At 49.5% G+C, this 20,704-nt stretch overlaps 1 protein-coding gene and 1 pseudogene across 3 annotated transcripts; both read left to right on the forward strand.

The window, feature by feature from the left end:
• Window positions 1-6,726: 6,726 nt before the first annotated feature.
• LOC114228492 (probable mitochondrial glutathione transporter SLC25A39) lies at window positions 6,727-7,869 on the forward strand (annotated as a pseudogene).
• A 764-nt stretch (window positions 7,870-8,633) lies between these two features.
• On the forward strand, window positions 8,634-19,550 carry AP1M2 (adaptor related protein complex 1 subunit mu 2). Of its 3 annotated transcripts, XM_054716871.1 has the most exons (13): window positions 8,685-8,732; window positions 9,167-9,275; window positions 10,253-10,409; window positions 10,637-10,704; window positions 12,049-12,179; window positions 12,289-12,436; window positions 12,535-12,661; window positions 13,512-13,660; window positions 13,740-13,811; window positions 16,911-17,069; window positions 17,871-17,996; window positions 18,723-18,798; window positions 19,165-19,550. In XM_054716871.1, the coding sequence occupies exons 3-13, from the start codon at window positions 10,289-10,291 to the stop codon at window positions 19,185-19,187; spliced, it is 1,200 nt and encodes a 399-aa protein (XP_054572846.1). In that variant the 5' UTR covers window positions 8,685-8,732; window positions 9,167-9,275; window positions 10,253-10,288; the 3' UTR covers window positions 19,188-19,550. The 3 variants fall into 3 exon arrangements, with proteins under 3 accessions (XP_027990476.1, XP_008156278.1, XP_054572846.1); XM_028134675.2 differs by lacking the exon at window positions 9,167-9,275 and having other exon boundaries at window positions 8,634-8,732; XM_008158056.3 differs by lacking the exon at window positions 9,167-9,275 and having other exon boundaries at window positions 8,635-8,732; window positions 13,518-13,660.
• Window positions 19,551-20,704: the final 1,154 nt, after the last annotated feature.

The raw sequence follows: 20,704 nt of genomic DNA on the forward strand, positions 1-20,704 counted from the left end.
ACTTTTATTCCAGGCACCTGGGTGCAGGTGGGCTGAGTCCGAAAAAGGAATCTGCGGTGACTGAAGGGGGAGGCAGACGTTTAGACGATCAGAGAGAGCTGGCCACACCCCAGGGATGCACAGCATGGGCAGCTGCAGGATCTGGGCTCTACTGGCTGCAAACAGTGCTGCTGACGTAAGGGTCGGTCCGTCCTTGGTGCCTCCCATGCCAGATGCCTAGTGGTTATCTAGGCTCTGCCGTGTTCAAGGCTGCAAGCTTTCTACAAGATATCTGCTAAGCACAGTAAGTCTTCTCTGCCCCGTTTTATTATCTTTAACCCTTTCAGTTACCTGCAACTTTGATAGTTAGTGTTAAAAAAAAAAAAACAGGGGAGCCCTGACCGGTTTGGCTCAGTGGATAGAGCGTCGGTCTGCGGACTGAAAGGTCCCAGGTTCAATTCGGGTCAAGGGCATGTACCTTGGTTGCCAGCACATCCCCAGTAGGAGGTGTGCAGGAGGCAGCTGACCGGTGTTTCTCTCTCATCGATGTTTCTAACTCTCTATCCCTCTCCCTTCGTCTCGTAAAAAATCAATAAAATATATTTTAAAAAATAAAAATAAATAAATAACATAGATGGTGCCAGGTGGGTACTGGAAATATTGAGAACACTTTGTAAAGCACATGATTGTCTAACCATATGCTGCATACCTGAAACTAATGCAAAATAATATTGAATGTAAACTGTAATTAAAAATAAAAAATTATTTAAAAATAAAAGATTTACTAAATTAAAAAAAAAGAATTCAGGGAAATTCAAGTTAAAAACAATGAAGTATCATTACACTTTCACCAAAACAGCTAAAACTAAAAAGACTGACAGTAGCAAGTGTTGGTGAGCAAATGGGACTCTCCTCCGCTGCTGGTGGGAATGTAAAATGACACAGCCACTTGGAAAAAAGGTCTGGCAGTTTCTTTCTTTTAAAAAACAAACAAACATATTTCTTTATTGATTTCAGAGAGGAAGGGAGAAGGAGAGAGAGATAGAAACATCAATGATGAGAGAGAATCATTGATTGGCTGCCTCCTGCACACCCCCTTCTGGGGATCAAGCCCACAACCCAGGCATGTGTCCTTGGCTGGAATCGAACCTGGGACCCTTCAGTCCGAAGGCTGATGCTCTATCCACTGAGCCAAGCTGGCTAGGGCTGGCAATTTCTTACCCACCATATGACCCAGCCATTGTACTCCTAGGTATTTACCCAAGAAAAATAAAACTGATTGAAAAAGAAAAAACCCCCACAAAGACATATAGACAAATGTTCATAGCCGCTTTATTCATAATGGCTGAAAACTGAACACAACCTACATGTCTATGAATGGATGAGTGGTCCAACAAACGATGGTCCATCCATATAAGGTGATACTCCTTGGCCATAAAAAGAAATGAACTATTGGTAAGTGCAACAGCATGAATAAATATATTCTTAAAAACATTATGCCAGTGCCGAAACCGGTTTGGCTCAGTGGATAGAGCGTCAGCCTTCGGACTCAAGGGTCCCAGGTTCGATTCCGGTCAAGGGCATGTACCTTGGTTGCGGGCACATCCCCAGTAGGGGGTGTGCAAGAGGCAGCTGATCGATGTTTCTCTCTCATCAATGTTTCTAACTCTCTATCCCTCTCTCTTCCTCTCTGTAAAAAATCAATAAAATATATATTTTTTAAAAAAAACAAAACAAAAAAAAACATTATGCCGGCCCTGGCTGGGTAGCTCAGTAGATTAGAGCATCCTCCCAATATGCCAAGGTTGTGGGCCGGCCAGGGCACATACAAGAATCAACCAATGAATGCATAATAGATGTAAGAACAAATTGATGTTTCTCTTTCTCTCTCTTCCTTCCTCTCTCTAAAAACTAATAATAGTAATTTAAAAAATATATATATTTTTTTATTTCAGAAAGGAAGGGAGAGAGAGAGAGAGAAACATCAACGATGAGAGGGAATCCTTGATCAGCTGCCTACGGCACGTCCGGGAGATTGAGCCTGCAACCTGGGCATGTGCCCTTGACTGGAATCGAACCCAGAACCCTTCAGTCTGCAAGCTGGCTCTATCCACTGAGCCAAACCATCTAGGTCAAGCATGTCAAACTCAAAGGCTAACACGGGCCAAATAGACAAGGTTTAAGTTTCTGCGGGCCGCAAAAAAACCAAAAGCTTCAATTTTCATAGAAACGTAGGTGTTTTTTGATAGAGACATGCTGAATACAAAGGGCTGAAATAAATGAGCAATCATTAACATAAAATAATAGAACATTTTAATAAAAATTAATATTTTTTCTTGAACATTAACTTACCAGACACTGAATAACTGCACAAATTAATAAGTGCAACACAAATAAACCTATTTTTTTTGTTCTCAGAAAGCAAAATATTTCCTATTGCGCACACCAAACAAGTCAGTACAAAACTAATGATGTGGCAATCGGCTGCTAAAATATTCGCTGCTAGTATTAGTGGAGAGAAATGGTGCACCTGCATGTAAGGCGCGTAAGGGAAATGAATGCAACACGATTATAGTGATCAGTCATTAGTGAACGGTGTAGTTCGTTATTATGTATAATAGGATATTGTAAAAATTAAGCTACGAAATTTTTATTAAAACATTTCTTACATACCGCTATATTGGCTGGGCCACAAAAATATTCAGTGGGCCGCAAGTGTGACATGCTTGATCTAGGGCTAATAGTAATTTTTTTAAAAAGCATTATACCAAGTGAAAAATGCCAGACACTTTTGTATGAAGTTCTAGAGCAGGCATAGCTAATCAACCTATGATAAAAGAACTTGGATCAGGGGTTGCCTTTACAGGCGGAAGTGACTGCTGGGGCCATAGTGTGACTTGTGGGGGACTGGAAACAGTACTGTGGTTACACAGGTGGGTTCAGTTTGCAACAGTTACTTGATATACATTACATTTTTTAAAATGGAATTTTAAAATGTAGTTTAAGAAAGAAAGAGGTGGCCCTGCAGGTTGTAACAAGAGTGAGGGTTTATAGGCGCTTACTCAGCATCAGGTGAGGAAATAAGTGCTTTATGTTAAATCTTTATAACCGTTTTCTTGTTGGGGAGAGTGACACAGAGAGGTTAAGTAACTTACTAAGTGCTTTGCATTAAATCCTTGCAACCATTTGTCAGTTGGGGAAAGTGACACAGCCACTTGGAAAAAAGGTCTATTTAGAAGATTAACACAAAGGGGTCAATTAACTCACAGTCAGTTAGTTAGTGAGCCTGGGGCTGTACAAGAATTTGAACTCATAAGCCTGACTTCAAAACCCACACATGTTCCACACGCTTTAGCCACAGCCCTGACAGTGTAGCCCAACTCAGCTTTTAGGTCCTACTGGTGAGTAAAAATAGCAAGTTGTGTTCAGTGTTTAGTCATTTATGGTATGAGGGAGGGAGGGGGAGAGAGACAGAGAGAGAAAGAGACAGAGACAGAGAGACAGAGAGAGAGAGAGAGAGAGAGAGAGAGAGAGAGAGATAACATTACACACAAAGGTATACATACATATGTATGTCAGCATGAAACTAAACAGAAAAAGATCTGAACACTTCCGTGGTTGTTATAGGACCAGGATGGAGTGGAGCTGGCAAAGGGGACGCGTTTTCCTGATCTATGTTCTCTCTCTCTCTCTCTCTCTCTCTCTCTCTCTCTCTCTCTCTCTCTCTCTCAATAGGAGGAAGTATTTATATGTTTCTTAGGTAATTAAAACTCTATTTCAAAAAATAGATTCAAACAAACTAGTCACAAAAGGACAAATACTGTATGATCCCCCTTATAGGAGGTCCCTAGAGGAGTCATATTCATAGAGACAGAAAGAAGAATGGTGGGTGCCAGGGGCTGGGGGAAGGAGAATTGGGGAGTTTAATGGGGACAGAGTTTCAGTTTGGGAAAATGAAGAAGTTTTGGGGACGGATGTTGGTGATGGTTACACAACATTGTAAATGTACTTAATGCCACTGAAGCGTACACTTAAAATAAATAAAATGGTAAATTTTAGGTTATGTATATTTTACCATAATAAAAATTTTAAAAATAGATTAAAAAAAAAATATGGTACAACACAGCGGTGATGGGAAAGCCCATAGGACGCATAGGACCTAGACATGGGTTGGCAGGTCAGAGAGGGCTTCCTGAAGAGGAGACCTGAAAGCTGAATGAGAACGGGGTGGAGAAAGCAAAAAGGCACAGGCATGCACTGAGTAGAGAGGAAAGAGAGAAAGAGAAAGAGAAAGAGAGAGAGAGGAACCGAAACTAGGGAAGTCAGTGTGTCTGGGGCAATGGGTTCAAGAGGTGCATCGTGGGAGAGGTCAGCAGGGATCTGCTGTGCCAGGCAGGGCAGCTCAGGGCAATGGGGAGCCATGGGGGATGTGAGAGTGGGGGAGGGCAGTAGGAGCTGTGAGTTTTAGAGAGATCCCTTTAGTGCTGTGGAGAAGAGGTTGAAGAGGGATCTGCTGTGCCAGGCAGGGTCCCTCAGGGGAAGCTGGGGAGGCTGAGGCCCCTAGGAGGAACTGGGGCAAGGCCACAGGTCGTGGGGACAGGGGAAGTTGCAGCTGAGGCGGGGCAGCTGTTCACACAGAGATGCTCTGTTCTCTGACCCACTGCAGCTTCGGGGCTCATGAATTTTTCAGCCAAACAGGACTTGAGTTTCAGATTCCAGGATGCCTGGCCCAGGCTTTTGGGTTCTATTTACTGCCTGCAAACATCCCTTCTCCTGGGGCCCCTGATGAGGTTCAGTGATGCCTGGGCTGGGGTGAGGAACTGGCAGCTCCCAAGCCCCCCTAAATCACCTTCTGAGCAGAGGGCTGGTAAGATCTTGGAGATTACCCTTATTTGAGAAGGTAGCAGCATAAAACCTTGGGGTTCGCAGGACCAGAATTCCAGCTCGGCCACGGCTAGCAGGTGACTTTTTACATATATATTTTTATTGATTTCAGAGAGGAAGGAAGAGGGAGGGAGAGGGATAGAAATATCAATGATGAGAGAGAATCATTGATCGGCTGCCTCTGGCATGCCCCACACTGGGGATGGCCCACAACTCTGGCATGTGCCTCTTGGTTCATAGGTCGAGGCTCAACCACTGAGCCATACCAGCCAGACTGGCAGGTGACTTTGTAGAGTCACTAACTCTCTGAGCTTCAGTTTTTTCTACCTGTCAAATGGAGATAATAGACTTCCTTAATTCAAAACATTGTTTCCTGGAGGGTTCCTGCATGGGAGACGGTTAGGGCAGCACCTGAGTAGAGGGAGCAGCCTATAGGCAGGAGCTATTGTTAGTAATAGTAATACTTGTATCCCACAATGCAGCAGAGCAGTTGGGTGAAAGCCGGGACTAGGCTTGTTGAGACTCAGATTCCAATTTTGACTCAACTGTCTCCAGGCTGTGTGACCTTGAACCAGTGGCTTCTCCCTTGACCTCTGCTTCTTCCAATGTAAGAAGACAAGAAGGTCTTCCCCTCAGGTCCTGAATTATCAGAAAAAACATCGTTGGGAAGACTGGAATCAAACAGAGCAAGAAGAAGAAGAAGAAGAAGAAGAAAGAAGAAGAAGAAGAAGAAGAAGAGCAGGAGGAAGAGGAGGAGGAGGAGGAAGAGTTGGGTGTTAGCCCATTTGGCTCAATGGATAGTGTCGGACTACAGACTGAAGCGGCCCAGGTTCGATTCCAGTCAAGGACACATACCTTGGTTGCAGGCTTGATCCCCAACCTTGGTTGGGGTGCGGGCAGAAGGCAACCAATCAATGTTTCTCTCTCCCATCAATGTTTTTCTCTCTCTATCTCTCCCTCTCCCTTCCACTCTCTCTAAAAATCAATGGAAAAATATCCTCAGGCATGTGCCCCTGACCGGAATCGAACCTGGGATCCTTCAGTCCACAGGCCTTATGCTCTATCCACTGAGCCAAACCGGCTAGGGCTTAAAAAAAAAAATATATATATTTATTAAAAATATATTTTTTATTGATTTTTTACAGAGAGGAAGGGAGAGGGAAAGAGTTAGAAACATCGATCAGCTGCCTCTTGCACACCCCCTACTGGGGATATGCCCGCAACCAAGGTACGTGCCCTTGACTGGAATCGAACCTGGGACCCTTCAGTCCGCAGGTCGAGGCTCTATCCACTGAGCCAAACCGGTTAGGACTTTAAAAATATTTTTATTGATTTCAGAGAGGAAGGGAGAGGGAGAGAGAGAGAGAAACATCAATAAGAATCATTGATTAGCTGCCTCTTGCACGCCGCCCCATACTGGGGATCGAGCCTGCAACTTGAGCATGTGCCCTTGACCAGAATAGAACCAGGGACCCTTCAATCGTCAGGCCAACACTCTATTCACTGAGCCAAACCAGCTAGGACTATAAATATTTTCTGAATGGATCAAGCTGTGTGCTCAATGGTTGAGCTTCGGCCTCTGAAAGGCAGTCGATCTATGGTTCTCTCTCATCATTGATGTTTCTATCTCTCTCTCCCTCTCCCTTCCTCTCTGAAATTAATAAAAAATATTAAACATATTTTTGAATGAATAAGAGTAACATTAGGAATAATAATAAAAGCAGCTACATTTGACTTACTCAGAGTGCAACCCACAGTTCCTGTTACTGAGTGAAAAAATTTACTAGTGAGTAAATATTTGAGTGAAAGAATAATTCATAGGTGAGGCGAACGCACGCGGACCCCATCCTAAAGCCAGCATTGATGGCTGATCAGGACACTGGGGGCACCAGTCCCCTCCAACAAATGGTGGCCACAGGTGCCGGGGCCGTGGTCACCTCCATTTTCATGACTCCCCTGGATGTGGTGAAGGTCCGCCTGCAGTCTCAACGCCCCTCAGTGACCAGTGAGCTGATGCCTCCCTCCAGACTCTGGAGCCTCTTACGCCAAATTGCCCTCCTCCCTCCAACCCACAGGGAAGTGCCTCCTGTACGGCAGTGGTGTCCTGGAACCCCTGTACCTGTGCCCAAACGGTGCCCGCTGTGCCACCTGGTTTCAGGACCCCACTCGCTTCACCTGGTGATGACTGTGCCAGCAACTGCCGTCTACTTCACGGCCTATGACCAAGTCAAGGCCTTCCCGTGTGGTCGAGCCCTGACCTCTGACTTCTATGCACCCACGGTGGCTGGTGCACTGGCCCGCTTGGGCACCCTGAATGTGATAAGCCCCCTAGAGCTGGTACGGACTAAGCTGCAGGCTCAGCCTGAGGCATACCGGGAGTTGGGTGCCTGTGTCCGAACCTCCACAGCTCAGGGCGCTGGCGCTCACTGTGGCTGGGCTGGGGCCCCACTGCTCTTCGGGATGTGCCCTCTTCAGCCCTGTACTGGTTCACTATGAGCTGGTAAAGAGCTGGCTGAGTGGGCGCAGGCCAAAGGACCAGACTTCGGTGGGCATCCGCTTTGTGGCTGGCAGCATCTCAGGGACGGTGGCTGCCACCCTGACTCTACCCTTTGATGTGGTGAAGGCTCAACGCCAGGTTGTGCTGAGAGCAGTGGAGGCTGTGAGAGTGTCACCCGTGCACGTGCACGCTGACTCCACGTGGCTGCTGCTACGGAGGGGGAGGAGGGGAAGGGGGAGGAGGAGGAGGAGGAGGAGGAGGAGGAGGAGGGAGGAGGAGGAGGGGGAGGAGGAGAAGGAGGAGGAGGAGGAGGGGGAGGAGGAGGAGGATGAAGAGGAGGAGGGGAGGAGGAGGAGGGGGAGGAGGAGGATCCAGGCTGAGTTGGCACCAGGGGCCTCTTTGCAGGCTGATCACTGAGGCCGCCCCCTCCTGTGCCATCATGATCAGCACAGGAGTTGGGCAAAAGCTTCTTTCAGAGGCTCAACCTGAAACAGCCTCTGAGCCAGTGAGAGGAGCGAGGGGATGAGGGCCCCATCCCTTCCATGGATGGTGTGGGGCAGGAGGAGACGGAGCCAAGTGCCTTGTCCTCAGGGGAGGGGCCTCATTTTTCTTCCCTCTCAGCTCGGCCCCAAGGGTGCCAGCCCATCCGTTGGGCCTGCCCAGGCCCCCACGAGACAGCTTTCTTTCTGCTGGTCCTCATCCAAAGCCCCAAGGATCATCACTTTTCCACCCAACCCAAGTTCAAGACCAAGTCTGTTACCTCTCTCCTTCCCCTGCCTCTGCCCATTTTCCTGTGTTTGTTGTAGCTAGGCCTGCCCCCAAGGCCTACAGAACCCTGGACCTGGACAGTCTGAACCCACTGCTGTTAATTCATTGAGTGTAAAGATGAAAAAAAAATTCATAAATATTTATTGTATAAACGAGGAAAAGAACTAATGATTTGGACAAATATTACTGAGCACCCCGTGCTGGGCCCTGGAAATACAAACATGAACAGGACCAAGTCCCTGCTGTATTGGGTCTGACAGCGTGTGGGAGAGACCGGATGGACGGACGGACGTACGGATGGTTGTCCTGGGTCTCCACCCGTCCGCACTCCTGGGTGCGATGGGAAAGTGAGGCGGGGGTAGCAGTCCCGTCCGGAGTCCTGCCCCTTTCGTTCCCCGCAGTGACTTCCTGTCCGCTGACAGCTCCGCTCACCTGGCGGCCTCCCCTTTAAGACGCGCTCACCTGAGCGCTCACCTGCGCCGGCGCTTCCGCAGGAAGAAGGAAGCGGCGCCGCCGTCGTCTCCCGCCCTCCCTCCCGGCTCCCGGTCCGCCGGCCGCCACCATGTCCGCCTCGGCTGTCTTCATCCTCGACGTCAAGGGCAAGGTGAGCTGGGCGTGGGGTGGGGACGGACAGGTGAGGTGGCGCCCCCTTCTCGCTAGCAGCGAGGGCCCAGGTATCCCTGAGGACGTGGGGGCACCCCCCCCCCCCCCCCCCCGAGTCCGAGTCCGGGGTCCGGTCCCACTGCCTACCAGCCGCGTGCCTGGAGCTGGGGCTTCGCCTCTCCGAGCCTTGGTCTCACTGCCCCTAAACATGGGAATAACAGGGGTCTCCACCCCAAAACAAGGAATACAACCCGAAGCCGGAGGTAAACCACTTAGCACAGCAGCCCCACTGCAAACATGAGGTCATCGATCAATTGAATTGTTATTTCTGTCACCACCCACATCCACAGTATGAATATTTGGGGACCCCAATCCCCCTTTGGGGCTGCGTTGTCCCTTTCTGGAGCCCCCGCTTATTGTCTTGTCATTCAACAGCAATAATAAGAGTGATGGGGGAAATAATACTTCTGATAATAATAGTGGGAGCTAAGGCGTCTGAGGACCTGCTCCCAGTTCTAAACACTGGACGAAACAACCTTGCCGAGTAGGTACTGTTATTATTGATTGCTTACTACCTGCCAGTCAGAGCTAAGAGAGATATCTGGGCATAATCATTTTTATTTTTCTCTTTTAGATATAATCTTTCCTTTTTTCTTTTACTTCTGGGCATGATCTTTCTTTTCTTCCTTCCTTCTCTCCTTCTATAATCTTCCTTTTCTCTTCTTTCTATAATCCATCCTTCCTTCCATCTTTCCCTCCTTACCTTTCGTCATCCCTACCTTGCCGATTTGGTGCATAGGAAGCCCTGGGCAAGAGCAGGATTTCTGGAACCACGGTACTTGGTCCAATTCCTGATTTCCCACTTATTATGAGCACGGTTCCTACCTCAGTTTCCCCATCTGTAAAATGGAGGTGACAGTGACCCTACCTCACAGGGTTGTGGTGAGAACTAAATCAAGCAAACATCCACTCTTTTTTTTTTTTTTTTTTTCTGAGAGTGTATCTGTTAAAGCTGGGGACAATGAAATAAGGAAGGATTTAGGATAGAAGAAGCAACAGGAGAGAGAGCCTGCTTTGGCACTTCATAGGAAAGAAATGAGCCTGGGCAGGGCTGCCGTTGGCTCACTGAAAAGTCAGAGGAAAGAGGGCCTTGGTGACAGGTCCTGGGAGGAACTGCAGCTGCCGCCCATGGCTCCCCCGGTTTCGAGTCTCGTGGGGGCCCTTAGCGTTTGGGAGATGCACACTTACGAGTGAAGAAAGGGGTGGGTGTGCTCCTGGGAGGGAGCGGGCCACACATCCAGTCTTTAGTAGAGCTATGACCTGGACCTTAGTGAGGGGTCTGGACATGTTAGCTGTTATTATCACGTGCCCATTTTACAAAGGAGGAAACTGAGGTGCAGGGAGGTGCTCAGGCCCCTGGGCCAGGAAGTAGGGCCCAAACCAGGCACTCTGGGTAGAGTGCCCGTGGGTGGAGGGTCCCTGGATCCCAGTGATAACTGGGCCTTCTCTGCCCGCCCTTAGCCCCTGATCAGTCGAAACTACAAGGGCGACGTGGCCATGAGCGAGATAGAGCACTTCATGCCTCTGCTCATGCAGCGGGAGGAAGAGGGCGCTCTGGCCCCGCTGCTGAGCCACGGCCGGGTCCACTTCCTGTGGATCAAACACAGCAACCTCTACTGTATCCAGCCACAGGTGGGGTCCCTGGGGGCTGGGGTGGTGGCAGCTCAGGCCCAGAGAGGGTAGGCTGAGGATAGGAGTTGCACAGCGCATCAGTGGGGCTTGGGCTGGGGTTGTGTGGGTGGGCAGAAATGGGGTGCTAGTGGGGAACAGGGTGGGGGTTCAGGGTCTGTGCTCCATTTGAGCCCTTCCAAAATGGCACCTTTTCCTTAACCTTGCTGCCCGCAGTGGTGGCCACCACGCTGAAGAACGCCAATGCCTCGCTCGTGTACTCCTTCCTCTACAAGACAGTGGAGGTAGGTTGTGGCCTCCCATTGGCCAACTGGTCTGTTTGTCCACCTGTCTTGCCCATCTCTTTCATGATCCATTTTTCTAAGAAGCTCTGCCTGACCTCCCTTAACAAAGTCCCATCACTTTGTGTTCTCACTGGCTGCTCTGGGATCACCTCTCCCTATGGGCAAGGGACCCAGGGGTCTTCGAGAGAGTGTAACTGCTCAAATCTGAGCCAGAGTGAACTGGTTTCCAACCCTAGCTTTCCCTGCTTCCTGGCTGTATGACCTTGAGCAAGTCTCTTCTCTCTGTGCCTCTAAACGGGGTTACAGCAAGTCCTACCTCGGGGTTGTACAAATTAATAAAATTCATACCTCTAAAGTGCCTAAGACAGTGCTCAGTATACACTAAGTGCTCAATAAAGGCTTGGTATTATTGTTAGCATTATCACAAATGTTATAAAATCAGGTAATTTCTTGAGCTCTTACTATTTGCCATTCTCAATGACTGAGAAAGTGCTCAGTCATTACTATTCAACAAACAAGAAATATTCATGGATTTGTCTCCTCTCTGCCAGGCAAAGGGAAAACACCTATGCATTAGACAGGTCTCTGTCTTGAGGAGTTAAAGGGCTTAAAGGAGATGAAATCTGGTTGAGATGCTAATCTCACCATAGCATCATGATACTCATGGGAGTGGCTTCATTGAGGAGGTGACATTTGGGCTGAGGTCTGAATGACAAGCAGCCCTCTGTGAGATGAGCTGAAGGAAGAGTGTTTCAAGCAGAGGGAATAGCATATGCAAAGGCCCTGGGGTAGGAATAGAAAGGCCAGTGAGGTTGGAGCAGAATGAGGAGTGGAGAATAGTTCAAATGTTGATGACTAACAGGTTCTCTTCTGTGGTTATGCCTACTAATTCCCAGGGGCTTTTAACTTGGGGACTCCAGACTTCCAAGGCCTATGAACAGAATACAGAAAGTCCCATGTATTTTATGTATTTACAAACATTCTGAAATGGGCCCATGAACATCAGATATGCAGGGATCCATGGTCTAAGAAAAAACAAACAAACAGAACCAGTTCTAATTCTTCCTGGACTTTCTCACCTCTGGGTTCCTACTTTCCTTGAGTTTTCCACATTATTGTACCCAACATGTTGGATTATATTGGTTCTGTTACCAGTCCATTTCCCCAACTGGACTTTTCCCTGAGGGCAGGGGCCCTGTGGGCTTTGTCCATCATTAATGTCCCAGCACTGGTATAAAGTAGGCACTCAATAATTGCTTGTTGGATGGCTGGCTGGATCAATGGGGACCCAGCCTATGGCTCCACCAGCTCCACCTCTGTGGGTGTCTGTTCCTGCACCCCCAGGTATTCTCCGAATACTTCAAGGAGCTGGAGGAGGAGAGCATCAGGGACAACTTTGTCATTGTCTACGAGCTGCTGGACGAGCTCATGGACTTTGGCTTCCCCCAGACCACTGACAGCAAGATTCTGCAGGAGTGAGTGTGCTGTGGGAGCAGCCACAGGGCAGGTCATGGTGGAACGAGGTTGAGGAGGGCCAGGAAGTGTTCATGCTCCCCCTGTTCATGCTCCCTGCCGTCCTGCCAGGTACATCACACAGCAGGGCAACAAGCTGGAGACAGGCAAGTCACGGGTGCCACCCACTGTCACCAATGCTGTGTCCTGGCGCTCCGAGGGCATCAAGTACAAGAAGAATGAGGTCTTCATCGACGTCATTGAGTCTGTCAACCTGCTGGTGAGCCCCCGCGACTCCACCCCTCCCCTGCCACGGTCTGGGGACAGGAGAGGGGACCCTCCGCCTGCTGACCCTCATGCCCATGTGTGCATCCCCAGGTCAATGCCAATGGCAGTGTCCTGCTGAGCGAGATCGTGGGCACCATCAAGCTCAAGGTGTTTCTGTCGGGAATGCCAGAGCTGCGACTCGGCCTCAACGATCGCGTGCTCTTTGAGCTCACTGGCCGTAGGTGTCTGGAGTAGGGGGTTCATGGAAGAGATGGAGACCCCTCTGCATCTGGGGCCCCAGAGAATTGCAGTTTTGAAATAAACACTCGAGCACCCTCTGCTGGTCATGGCCAACACTACAGTTGCTGGTTCTTGGAGCAAACGCTGCTTTATTAAGTGCTAGGTGCAAGGACAGGGCAGTGAAGAAAAAGACAAATCGTGGCCCTCACAGAGCTGACATTCTAGACCAGGGGTCCTCAAACTTTTTAAACAGGGGGCCAGTTCACTGTCCCTCAGACCGTTGGAGGGCCGGACTATAGTTTAAAAAAAAACAAACTATGAACAAATTCCTATGCACACTGCACATATCTTATTTTGAAGTAAAAAAACAAAACGGCAAAAACACCCGCATGTGGCCCACGGGCTGTAGTTTGAGGACGCCTGTTCTAGAGTATACGAGGAGACAGACTAGCATTGTATTTAAAAGCCTGACAGTGAGAATCAGATTACCTGGATTCAGATCCTAGCTCTGCCCCTGGGCAGCTGGGTGACTGGGCAAGTTACTCATCCACTCTGGGCCTCAGTTTCCTCATCTGTAAAATGGGGGTGATGATAGCAATGGGCTATTAAGTTAAGGGTAGGAGACAGACTAGCATTGTATTTAAAAGCCTGACAGTGAGAATCAGATTCCCTGGATTCAGATCCTAGCTCTGCCCCTGGGCAGCTGGGTGACTGGGCAAGTTACTCATCCACTCTGGGCCTCAGTTTCCTCATCTGTAAAATGGGGGTGATGATAGCAGTGGGCTATTAAGTTAAGGGTAGGGACCCTGCCCCAGCCCCCAGGGTCATCTTGCATGCTTGGCTCTGAGTTTCAGGAAACAAGAACAAGTCTGTGGAACTGGAGGATGTGAAATTTCACCAGTGTGTGCGACTCTCCCGTTTTGACAATGACCGCACCATTTCCTTTATCCCACCTGATGGTGACTTCGAGCTCATGTCCTACCGCCTCAGCACCCAGGTGAGGCAGGGTCAAGCCCCATGGCAGGGGAGGAGAGTGACCCCAGAACCTCCCAGAGCTCCCCTTCCTTTGTCTGCAGGTCAAGCCGCTGATCTGGATTGAGTCTGTCATTGAGAAGTTCTCCCACAGCCGGGTCGAGATCATGGTCAAGGTGGGTTGGAGGAACAGTACTCACAGTGCTTGATCTGCCCCTCCCACCTCCTCACCAATCTAACTTCCTTCCCCACCTCCCTGCTGGTTCATTTCCTTCCAGCCACACTGGGCCCCTGGCTGGTTCCCAAACCTTCCAGGCTCAGGTCCCCCAACCCCTGCAGGGCCTTTGCACTGGCTGTTCCCTTTCCCTGGATCACTCCCCCCCCCCACCCTGCCCCGCTCACCCAGTTATACCCATGACTCCTTATCTCATCTCCTTAATCTCTTAAATTGGAGATAGTCTAGATCAGGGGTCCTCAAACTTTTTAAACAGGGAACCAGTTCACTGTCCCTCAGACTGTTGGAGGGCCGGACTATAGTTTAAAAAAAACTATGAACAAATTCCTATGCACACTGCACATATCTTATTTTGAAGTAAAAAAACAAAACGGCAAAAACACCCGCATGTGGCCCGCGGGCCGTGGTTTGAGGACGCCTAGTCTAGATGCTTAAATGTCATCTCAAACAGGCCTTCCCTGATGTACCTATTGAGAATTATACCCGCCCCCAGCATTTCCCACCTCCCTTCTTTGCTCTATTTTTTTTCTTCTATTACCTATCACCATCTATGATCTGTCTTACTTACATATTTACTTTTTTAATATATATGTATACATAGATAGATAGATAGATAGATAGTATATTTATGTGATTTAAAGAATAATGAACTACCCAGCTTATTTAAATGTAATTGACCTTGCTGGCATGGTTGAGTGGTTGAGTTTCGACCTATGAACCAGGAGGTCATGGTTTGACTCCCGGTTGGGGCTCGATACCCGGTGTGGGGTGTGTGGGAAGCAGCCTAATGGTGCTCTCTCATCGTTGATGTTTCTCTCTCTCTCTCTCTCCCTTCTCCTCTGAAATCAATAAGAATATATTTCAACAACAAAAAAAAGGTATTTGACCAGAGCCTCTGAATCCTCACATTTCCGTCCCCCAATTCCTGCTCTCCCTTTGCCCAGAGGTAATGACAATCTTTGAATTTTATGTAAATGATTTATTTGCTTTTCTTCATAATTTTGCCCCCCACATGTGTAGCCACAAATATTTCATTCCTGCCAGCTTCTGACCCTCATATTAGTGGACTAGGGCTGTATGATTTTATGTATAACTTACTTTGTTCATGTAACATCGATTTAAAATATATATATATTTCTATTGATTTCAGAGAGAGAGAGAAACATCAATGATGAGAGAGAATCATTGATCGGCTGCCTCCCACACACCCCCCTACTGGGGACTGAGCCCACAACCTGGGCATGTGCCCTTGACCGGAATTGAACCTGGGACCCTTCAGTCCGCAGGCTGACGCTCCATCCACTGAGCCAAACCGGCTAGGGCTGTAACATCTATTTTAAAATGAATTCCGGGTGTCATAGTTTGTGCATCCATTTCTATAGCTGTAGAATATTCCACCGTGGGAATCTATATGTCTCCATTCTCTCACATGGGTTGTTTTCAGCTCTTGGCTATTCCAGTTCCCATTGCCGTAAGCAGCTTTGTGCATGTGTCCCAGTGCCACAAGCAGGAACTTCTTCAGAGCTTATAGTAGAGCCCTCTTTCACCGATGGGGAAACTGAGGTCCCATCTAGGATGGGAGCTCCCCTCACGTTGAACTTGGGTCCACCTGACTCAGGAGTCTGTGTTCTTAGATTTGCCTTTGATCCCTGGCCTTGGAGTCTCAGGGGAGCTGGGTTGCACAGTGGATGGTCATCAGGGATGGTCTTGATGCTCTTCAATGTCCCCATCTCTGCAGGAAAGGGAAAGGGGCTGTTAAAGCTAGTGCCTTTCAGAAAAAAATCCCCCCTCACCATTTACCTCCAAGCCCTCTGCCCCAGATCCCACTTCTCAAATATTCTTCCCCAAATGAATAAATAATAGTAGTAATCATAACGCTAGCTACCACACATGGGACACTTAGAAACCTTATGTTGAAAGCTTGTCCTGAGGCCGCCGGGAGAGGGTGATGGCTCGGGCTGGCCTCGGCTCGGAGCGTCCTGATAGGAGAGCTGAGGCTCCGGGGGCTTGGCTGGCGGTTCCTGAGGGAGGTCGTTCCTTGTTTTGTTGGTTCTGGGGTCGGTTTGCCCCCGGGAGGAGGGGTGTGTGCGGAGCACCGTATCCTGAATATAGTGTATTTTTTCTACATTGGAATTCTCTGGTGTATATTTATGTAAAAACACATTCACTTTTTGGAAATAAAGATTTTCATGTCTTGTAAAAAAAAAAAAGAAAGAAAGAAAGCTTGTCCTGTGTCACACAGCTCTAGATATACATATAGTGTTGTAACTTCATTCATTTTGAATCCCCACTATGCCTATGTGACTTGGGCAAAATGCTCTTTCTCTCTGTACCTCAGTCTCTCTTTTTTTTTTTAATATATATTTTTATTGATTTCAGAGAGGGAGAGAGAGAGAGAAAGAAACATCAATGATGAGAAGAATCATTGATCAGCTGCCTCCTGCTCGCCCTCTACTAGGGATCAAGCCCGCAACCCGGGCATATGCCTTTGACCAGAATCGAACCCAGGGCCCTTCAGTCCGCAGGCCAACGCTCTATCCACTCAGCCAAACCACAGTGGCCCTTAAGCAGTTAGAGTGGGTCCTCAAGCAGGACCTCAGTCTCTTACAAATGGACTTTAGGAATGGATCCTACTTTACAGAATCAGTGAGGGGATTAAGTGCTTGGCACAGGGCCCGGCACATGGCAGGGGCTCAGTAAATGCCACCTTCAAATGAAAACCTCTCTCTGATGGGCTCATGGCAGTCATTTTGGACCTGGCAAAGGCGTGTGACATTTTCCATATGGAAGGCACTAAGGGTAGGGCCTGTGGAGTCTCTCATCATGGGTGTGGACCCTGGCTCTGCCACTTGTTAGCTGTGTGTCTCCAGGCAAATGCCTCTGTGCCTCAGTTTTCCTCATCTGCAAATTGGGCAGGACAGTGGTTTTCACTTCAGGGTTGTGGAGGCTCTCGATGAGATGGCACATGGAAGGGCTTGGTGAATAGTTGCAGAATCCATGAGCAAATTCTTCCTGCTGCACTCTCTCTCCTCCCCAACAGGCCAAGGGACAGTTTAAGAAGCAGTCGGTGGCCAACGGTGTGGAGATATCTGTGCCGGTACCTAGTGATGCCGACTCCCCGCGCTTCAAGACCAGCGTGGGCAGTGCCAAGTATGTGCCTGAGAAGAACATCGTGATTTGGAGTATTAAGTCTTTCCCGGTGAGCACTGGAGAAGGGGGGGGGGGGGCTCTGCAAGGACCCACTCCAACTGCTTGAGGGCCAGGTGGATAACCAGTCAGAGGCCCACATCTGCCTGCACATGGTTGTCATTGCGGGGGTGGAGGGGGATGGGGATGGGGTAATAAAGCTGGACATCAGGCTGGCATGGTGGTAAAGCTTCCCTACCAGGTCTGGAGGCAACCAGCCTTGGGTTCAGATTCCCACTCCACTCTTTTTTTTATTTTTTATTAATATATGTTTTTATTGATTTCAGAGAGGAAAGGTGAGGGAGAGAGAGAAATAGAAACACCAGTGATGAGAGAATCATTGATTGGCTGCTTCCTGCATGCCCCCTCCTGGGAATTGAGCCTAAAACCCAGACATGTGCCTTGACCGGAATCAAACCGTGACCTCCTGATTCATAGGTCGACGCTCAACCACTGAGCCACACAGATGGGGCTCCCATCCCGCTCTTGCCTCTCGGAGCTGCATGGCCTTGGGAAGCCCCGTTCCCCACATGGAGCCTCAGTTTGCCCATCTGGAATAGGCAGGATGTTGTTACCCACATCCTTGGGCCCATGGAGGATTTGGTCTGTCCCTGGAATCGGGGGGGTTCATCAGGGCCTGAAAAGTGGGAGATGGCCCCCACCCCTCTTCCAGCCAGGCTGTGCAATCAGAAGCTTAGGCTGTGAGTCTCAGTCAGGAGCCTTTCCTGTCTGAGAAATGGGCCAAGAGCTGACTGCTCCAGGTGCTGTTGTGAGGGTGGTCTGTGGTGTATCTGATGCCCCCGTGTGCCTTTAGGGGGGCAAGGAGTACCTGATGCGTGCCCACTTTGGCCTCCCCAGTGTGGAGAAGGAGGAGGAGGAGGGCCGGCCCCCCATTGGGGTCAAGTTTGAGATCCCCTATTTCACCGTCTCCGGGATTCAGGTAAGGGAAGTGGGCAGGGTGGCTCTTCTCTTTGACCTCATTAGGTTTCCCTACTGAGTCACCTCTCCTCTGTAGTCAACCATGTCTTTCCCCCAGATCCGTGGCCGGCAAACTGCGGCTCGCGAGCCACATGCGGCTCTTTGGCCCCTTGAGTGTGGCTCTTCCACAAAATACCACGGCCTAGGCGAGTCTATTTTGAAGAAGTGGCGTTAGAAGAAGTTTAAGTTTAAAAAGTTTGGCTCTCAAAAGAAATTTCAATCGTTGTACTGTTGATATTTGGCTCTGTTGACTAATGAGTTTGCCGACCACTGCCCCAGATCATTGTTGCCTCTTCTGCCCTCAGCCTGGGTCTCCTCTCCCTCTCCCTCTCCCTCTCCCACTCCCTCTCACTTTGTTCTGTGCCACCTTACTCCCCACTGACTTGTAACTTCCATCCCTCTCGTACTCACAAGCTGTTCACCATCCCCTTGGCCTGTGGCACCTCATCTCCCCCAAACTGTGTTGTGTCTATTTCCTTACACTGTGTCATCTCTTTCTGGACCTCTCTCCTGGACCACCTTCCTTTCCCCCAGTCCCACTGTCCATGCCACATCGTTGCCCCAAGCCATGTCACTTAATTACTCCCAGCCCGTGCCCTTATTTCCCCAGGTTGTGTCACAGATATTCCCCTGGTCCCAGCAAGCTCTCTCCCCTCAATCTGGGCCACCTCCTCTCTTTTCCTTTCAGGTCCGATACATGAAGATCATCGAGAAAAGTGGTTACCAGGCTCTGCCCTGGGTCCGCTACATCACCCAGAGTGGTGGTAAGGCAGCCAGGCTCCCTGGGACAGTGGGGTCAAAGAGATGATGGGGACGGTCTTGGAGTTTTGATACATTCTCACTCTCACTCTGGGGGCTCCAGAACTCAACAGGCCTACCCTGTCTTTGTCACCATGCCAACTTGGGCCTTGGTTTACCCATCTTTAAAATGGGGTCAGTTGTCAGTTCCATCTGCTGCCAGGAAACAGGCTAGTTACTGTGGGTTCATTCCCTGTGTTTGGTTCATCCTCAGCCTTGTAACTTCCTGGCAGGGTTGATCATGAACACTGGGGCCGGGGAAGGATTGGGGAGACTGTCCCTCTATGCCATTTGCCCGTTCTGAGATGTCCCTGCTCATTGTTTTCTTACAGATTATCAACTTCGTACCAGCTAGAAAGGAGACGAGGTAGGGCCTGGAACATGGGCCTCCCTCTCCCTCGGTTCTGATTCCGGACTTTAGAGGGAGGGAAGGAAGGTGGGGAAGGTGTGAGCAGGCCTCTGTTGGCTTAGCAGTTTCTTGCTTCCTGCTCCCAGCACCTGGCCCCCTCCCAGTCTTGTCCTCTACCCATAGATTGGGAGGGATGGCCTCCCAGCTTCCCTCTTCCACTTCCACTTCCACTTTTACATGAAGAAAGAGCGGAGGAGCTTGAAAGCCCATTCTGGAGTGCCTTCATGCAGTGACCTGCCTTAGGGGGTGTGGGTGCCCCTCCTTCTTCACAGCTGCTCATTTGAGGGTGGCATTAAAAAGATCAACTTAGCTGCTGTGTATGTGCTTCTTGGCTGCGGACTGGGGATGCCAGGGACGTCCTTGAATTGCTGGGATGGGAGTGGTAGCACATATCCATTCTGCAGCCCTGGTCACAGCTCCTCTGGGTCAGTCCAGCTGCCTCTACCTCCATCCCCTGACTGGGGACTTTCCTCCCCGCCCCCCCCCACAGTCAGTTCCCCTCACAGCCGCCAGAGGGCGCTGTTAACTTCTAAGTCAGATCCTGGCTCCTCTGCTCAGAACCCTCGCATGCTTCCCTTCTCGATCTGTGCTACCCAACCCGCCACCTCCATTCTCTCACCTCCTCCCCCTCTATACCTGGCTCTTCCTGGACGCACCAGGCGCACTCCCACCTCAGGGCCTTTGCATTTGTAGTGCCCTTGACCTGGCATGCTTTTCCTTGATATCCACACACGGCTCCTTACCATAACTTCAGGTCTCAAGTCAATGTCACTACTTCAGGGTGACCTCTCTGTTTCAACAGCCTTCCTTTCCCAATAGACTATTACTTATCCCGTTTTATCAACTCCCTTAGCGTTTACCACTCAGAAAATATTTAATTATTGTTCCCTCCTGCCCTGAACTGTAGCTCGCTCTCCAGTTGGGCGCCTACTACACAGTAGGTGTTCAGTAAAAATTCCCTCCCCCCCCCCCCCCGTAAATGTTTGAATCAAGGTCTCTGCCAGGTTCAACCACGTGGCAGCTGCGGCGTGAACGTTCCTTCTCGTCCCTTGCACTTGCTGTGCTCGGGGTGGCTCAATCTGAGCCAGAACGAGATTTCCTCCTCCTTCATCCTCATTTCCCCGTTTTATTTTCTTCACGGTGCTTAACTCTTATCTTAAATTATTTAGGTGCTTGAATATGCAATGGGAAAGGTTCCTGCACAAGGTGGGTGGATGAATGAAACAAAACGCTCCGTTCCCTGTTAAGGACGAATAAATGCTTATCGCCTAGCATTTATGGTGGAACCCTGGACTAGGCGGCCCCGACGGAGGCGCCGAGTTCCTGGAGCAGCCCGCGTTACCCTACCCCTGAACTTTCTCCCCCTGGTCAGTTAAACCGGCTCCGGCTCCCGCGCGCCAGGCGCATTTGAAAAACCGAAAACCCCGCCATTGCCGGCGGTCCGCCAATCGCCGCGGCTCGGC

Source organism: Eptesicus fuscus, chromosome 6 (assembly GCF_027574615.1).
Source record: "Eptesicus fuscus isolate TK198812 chromosome 6, DD_ASM_mEF_20220401, whole genome shotgun sequence".
Taxonomy (NCBI): Eukaryota; Metazoa; Chordata; class Mammalia; order Chiroptera; family Vespertilionidae; genus Eptesicus; species Eptesicus fuscus.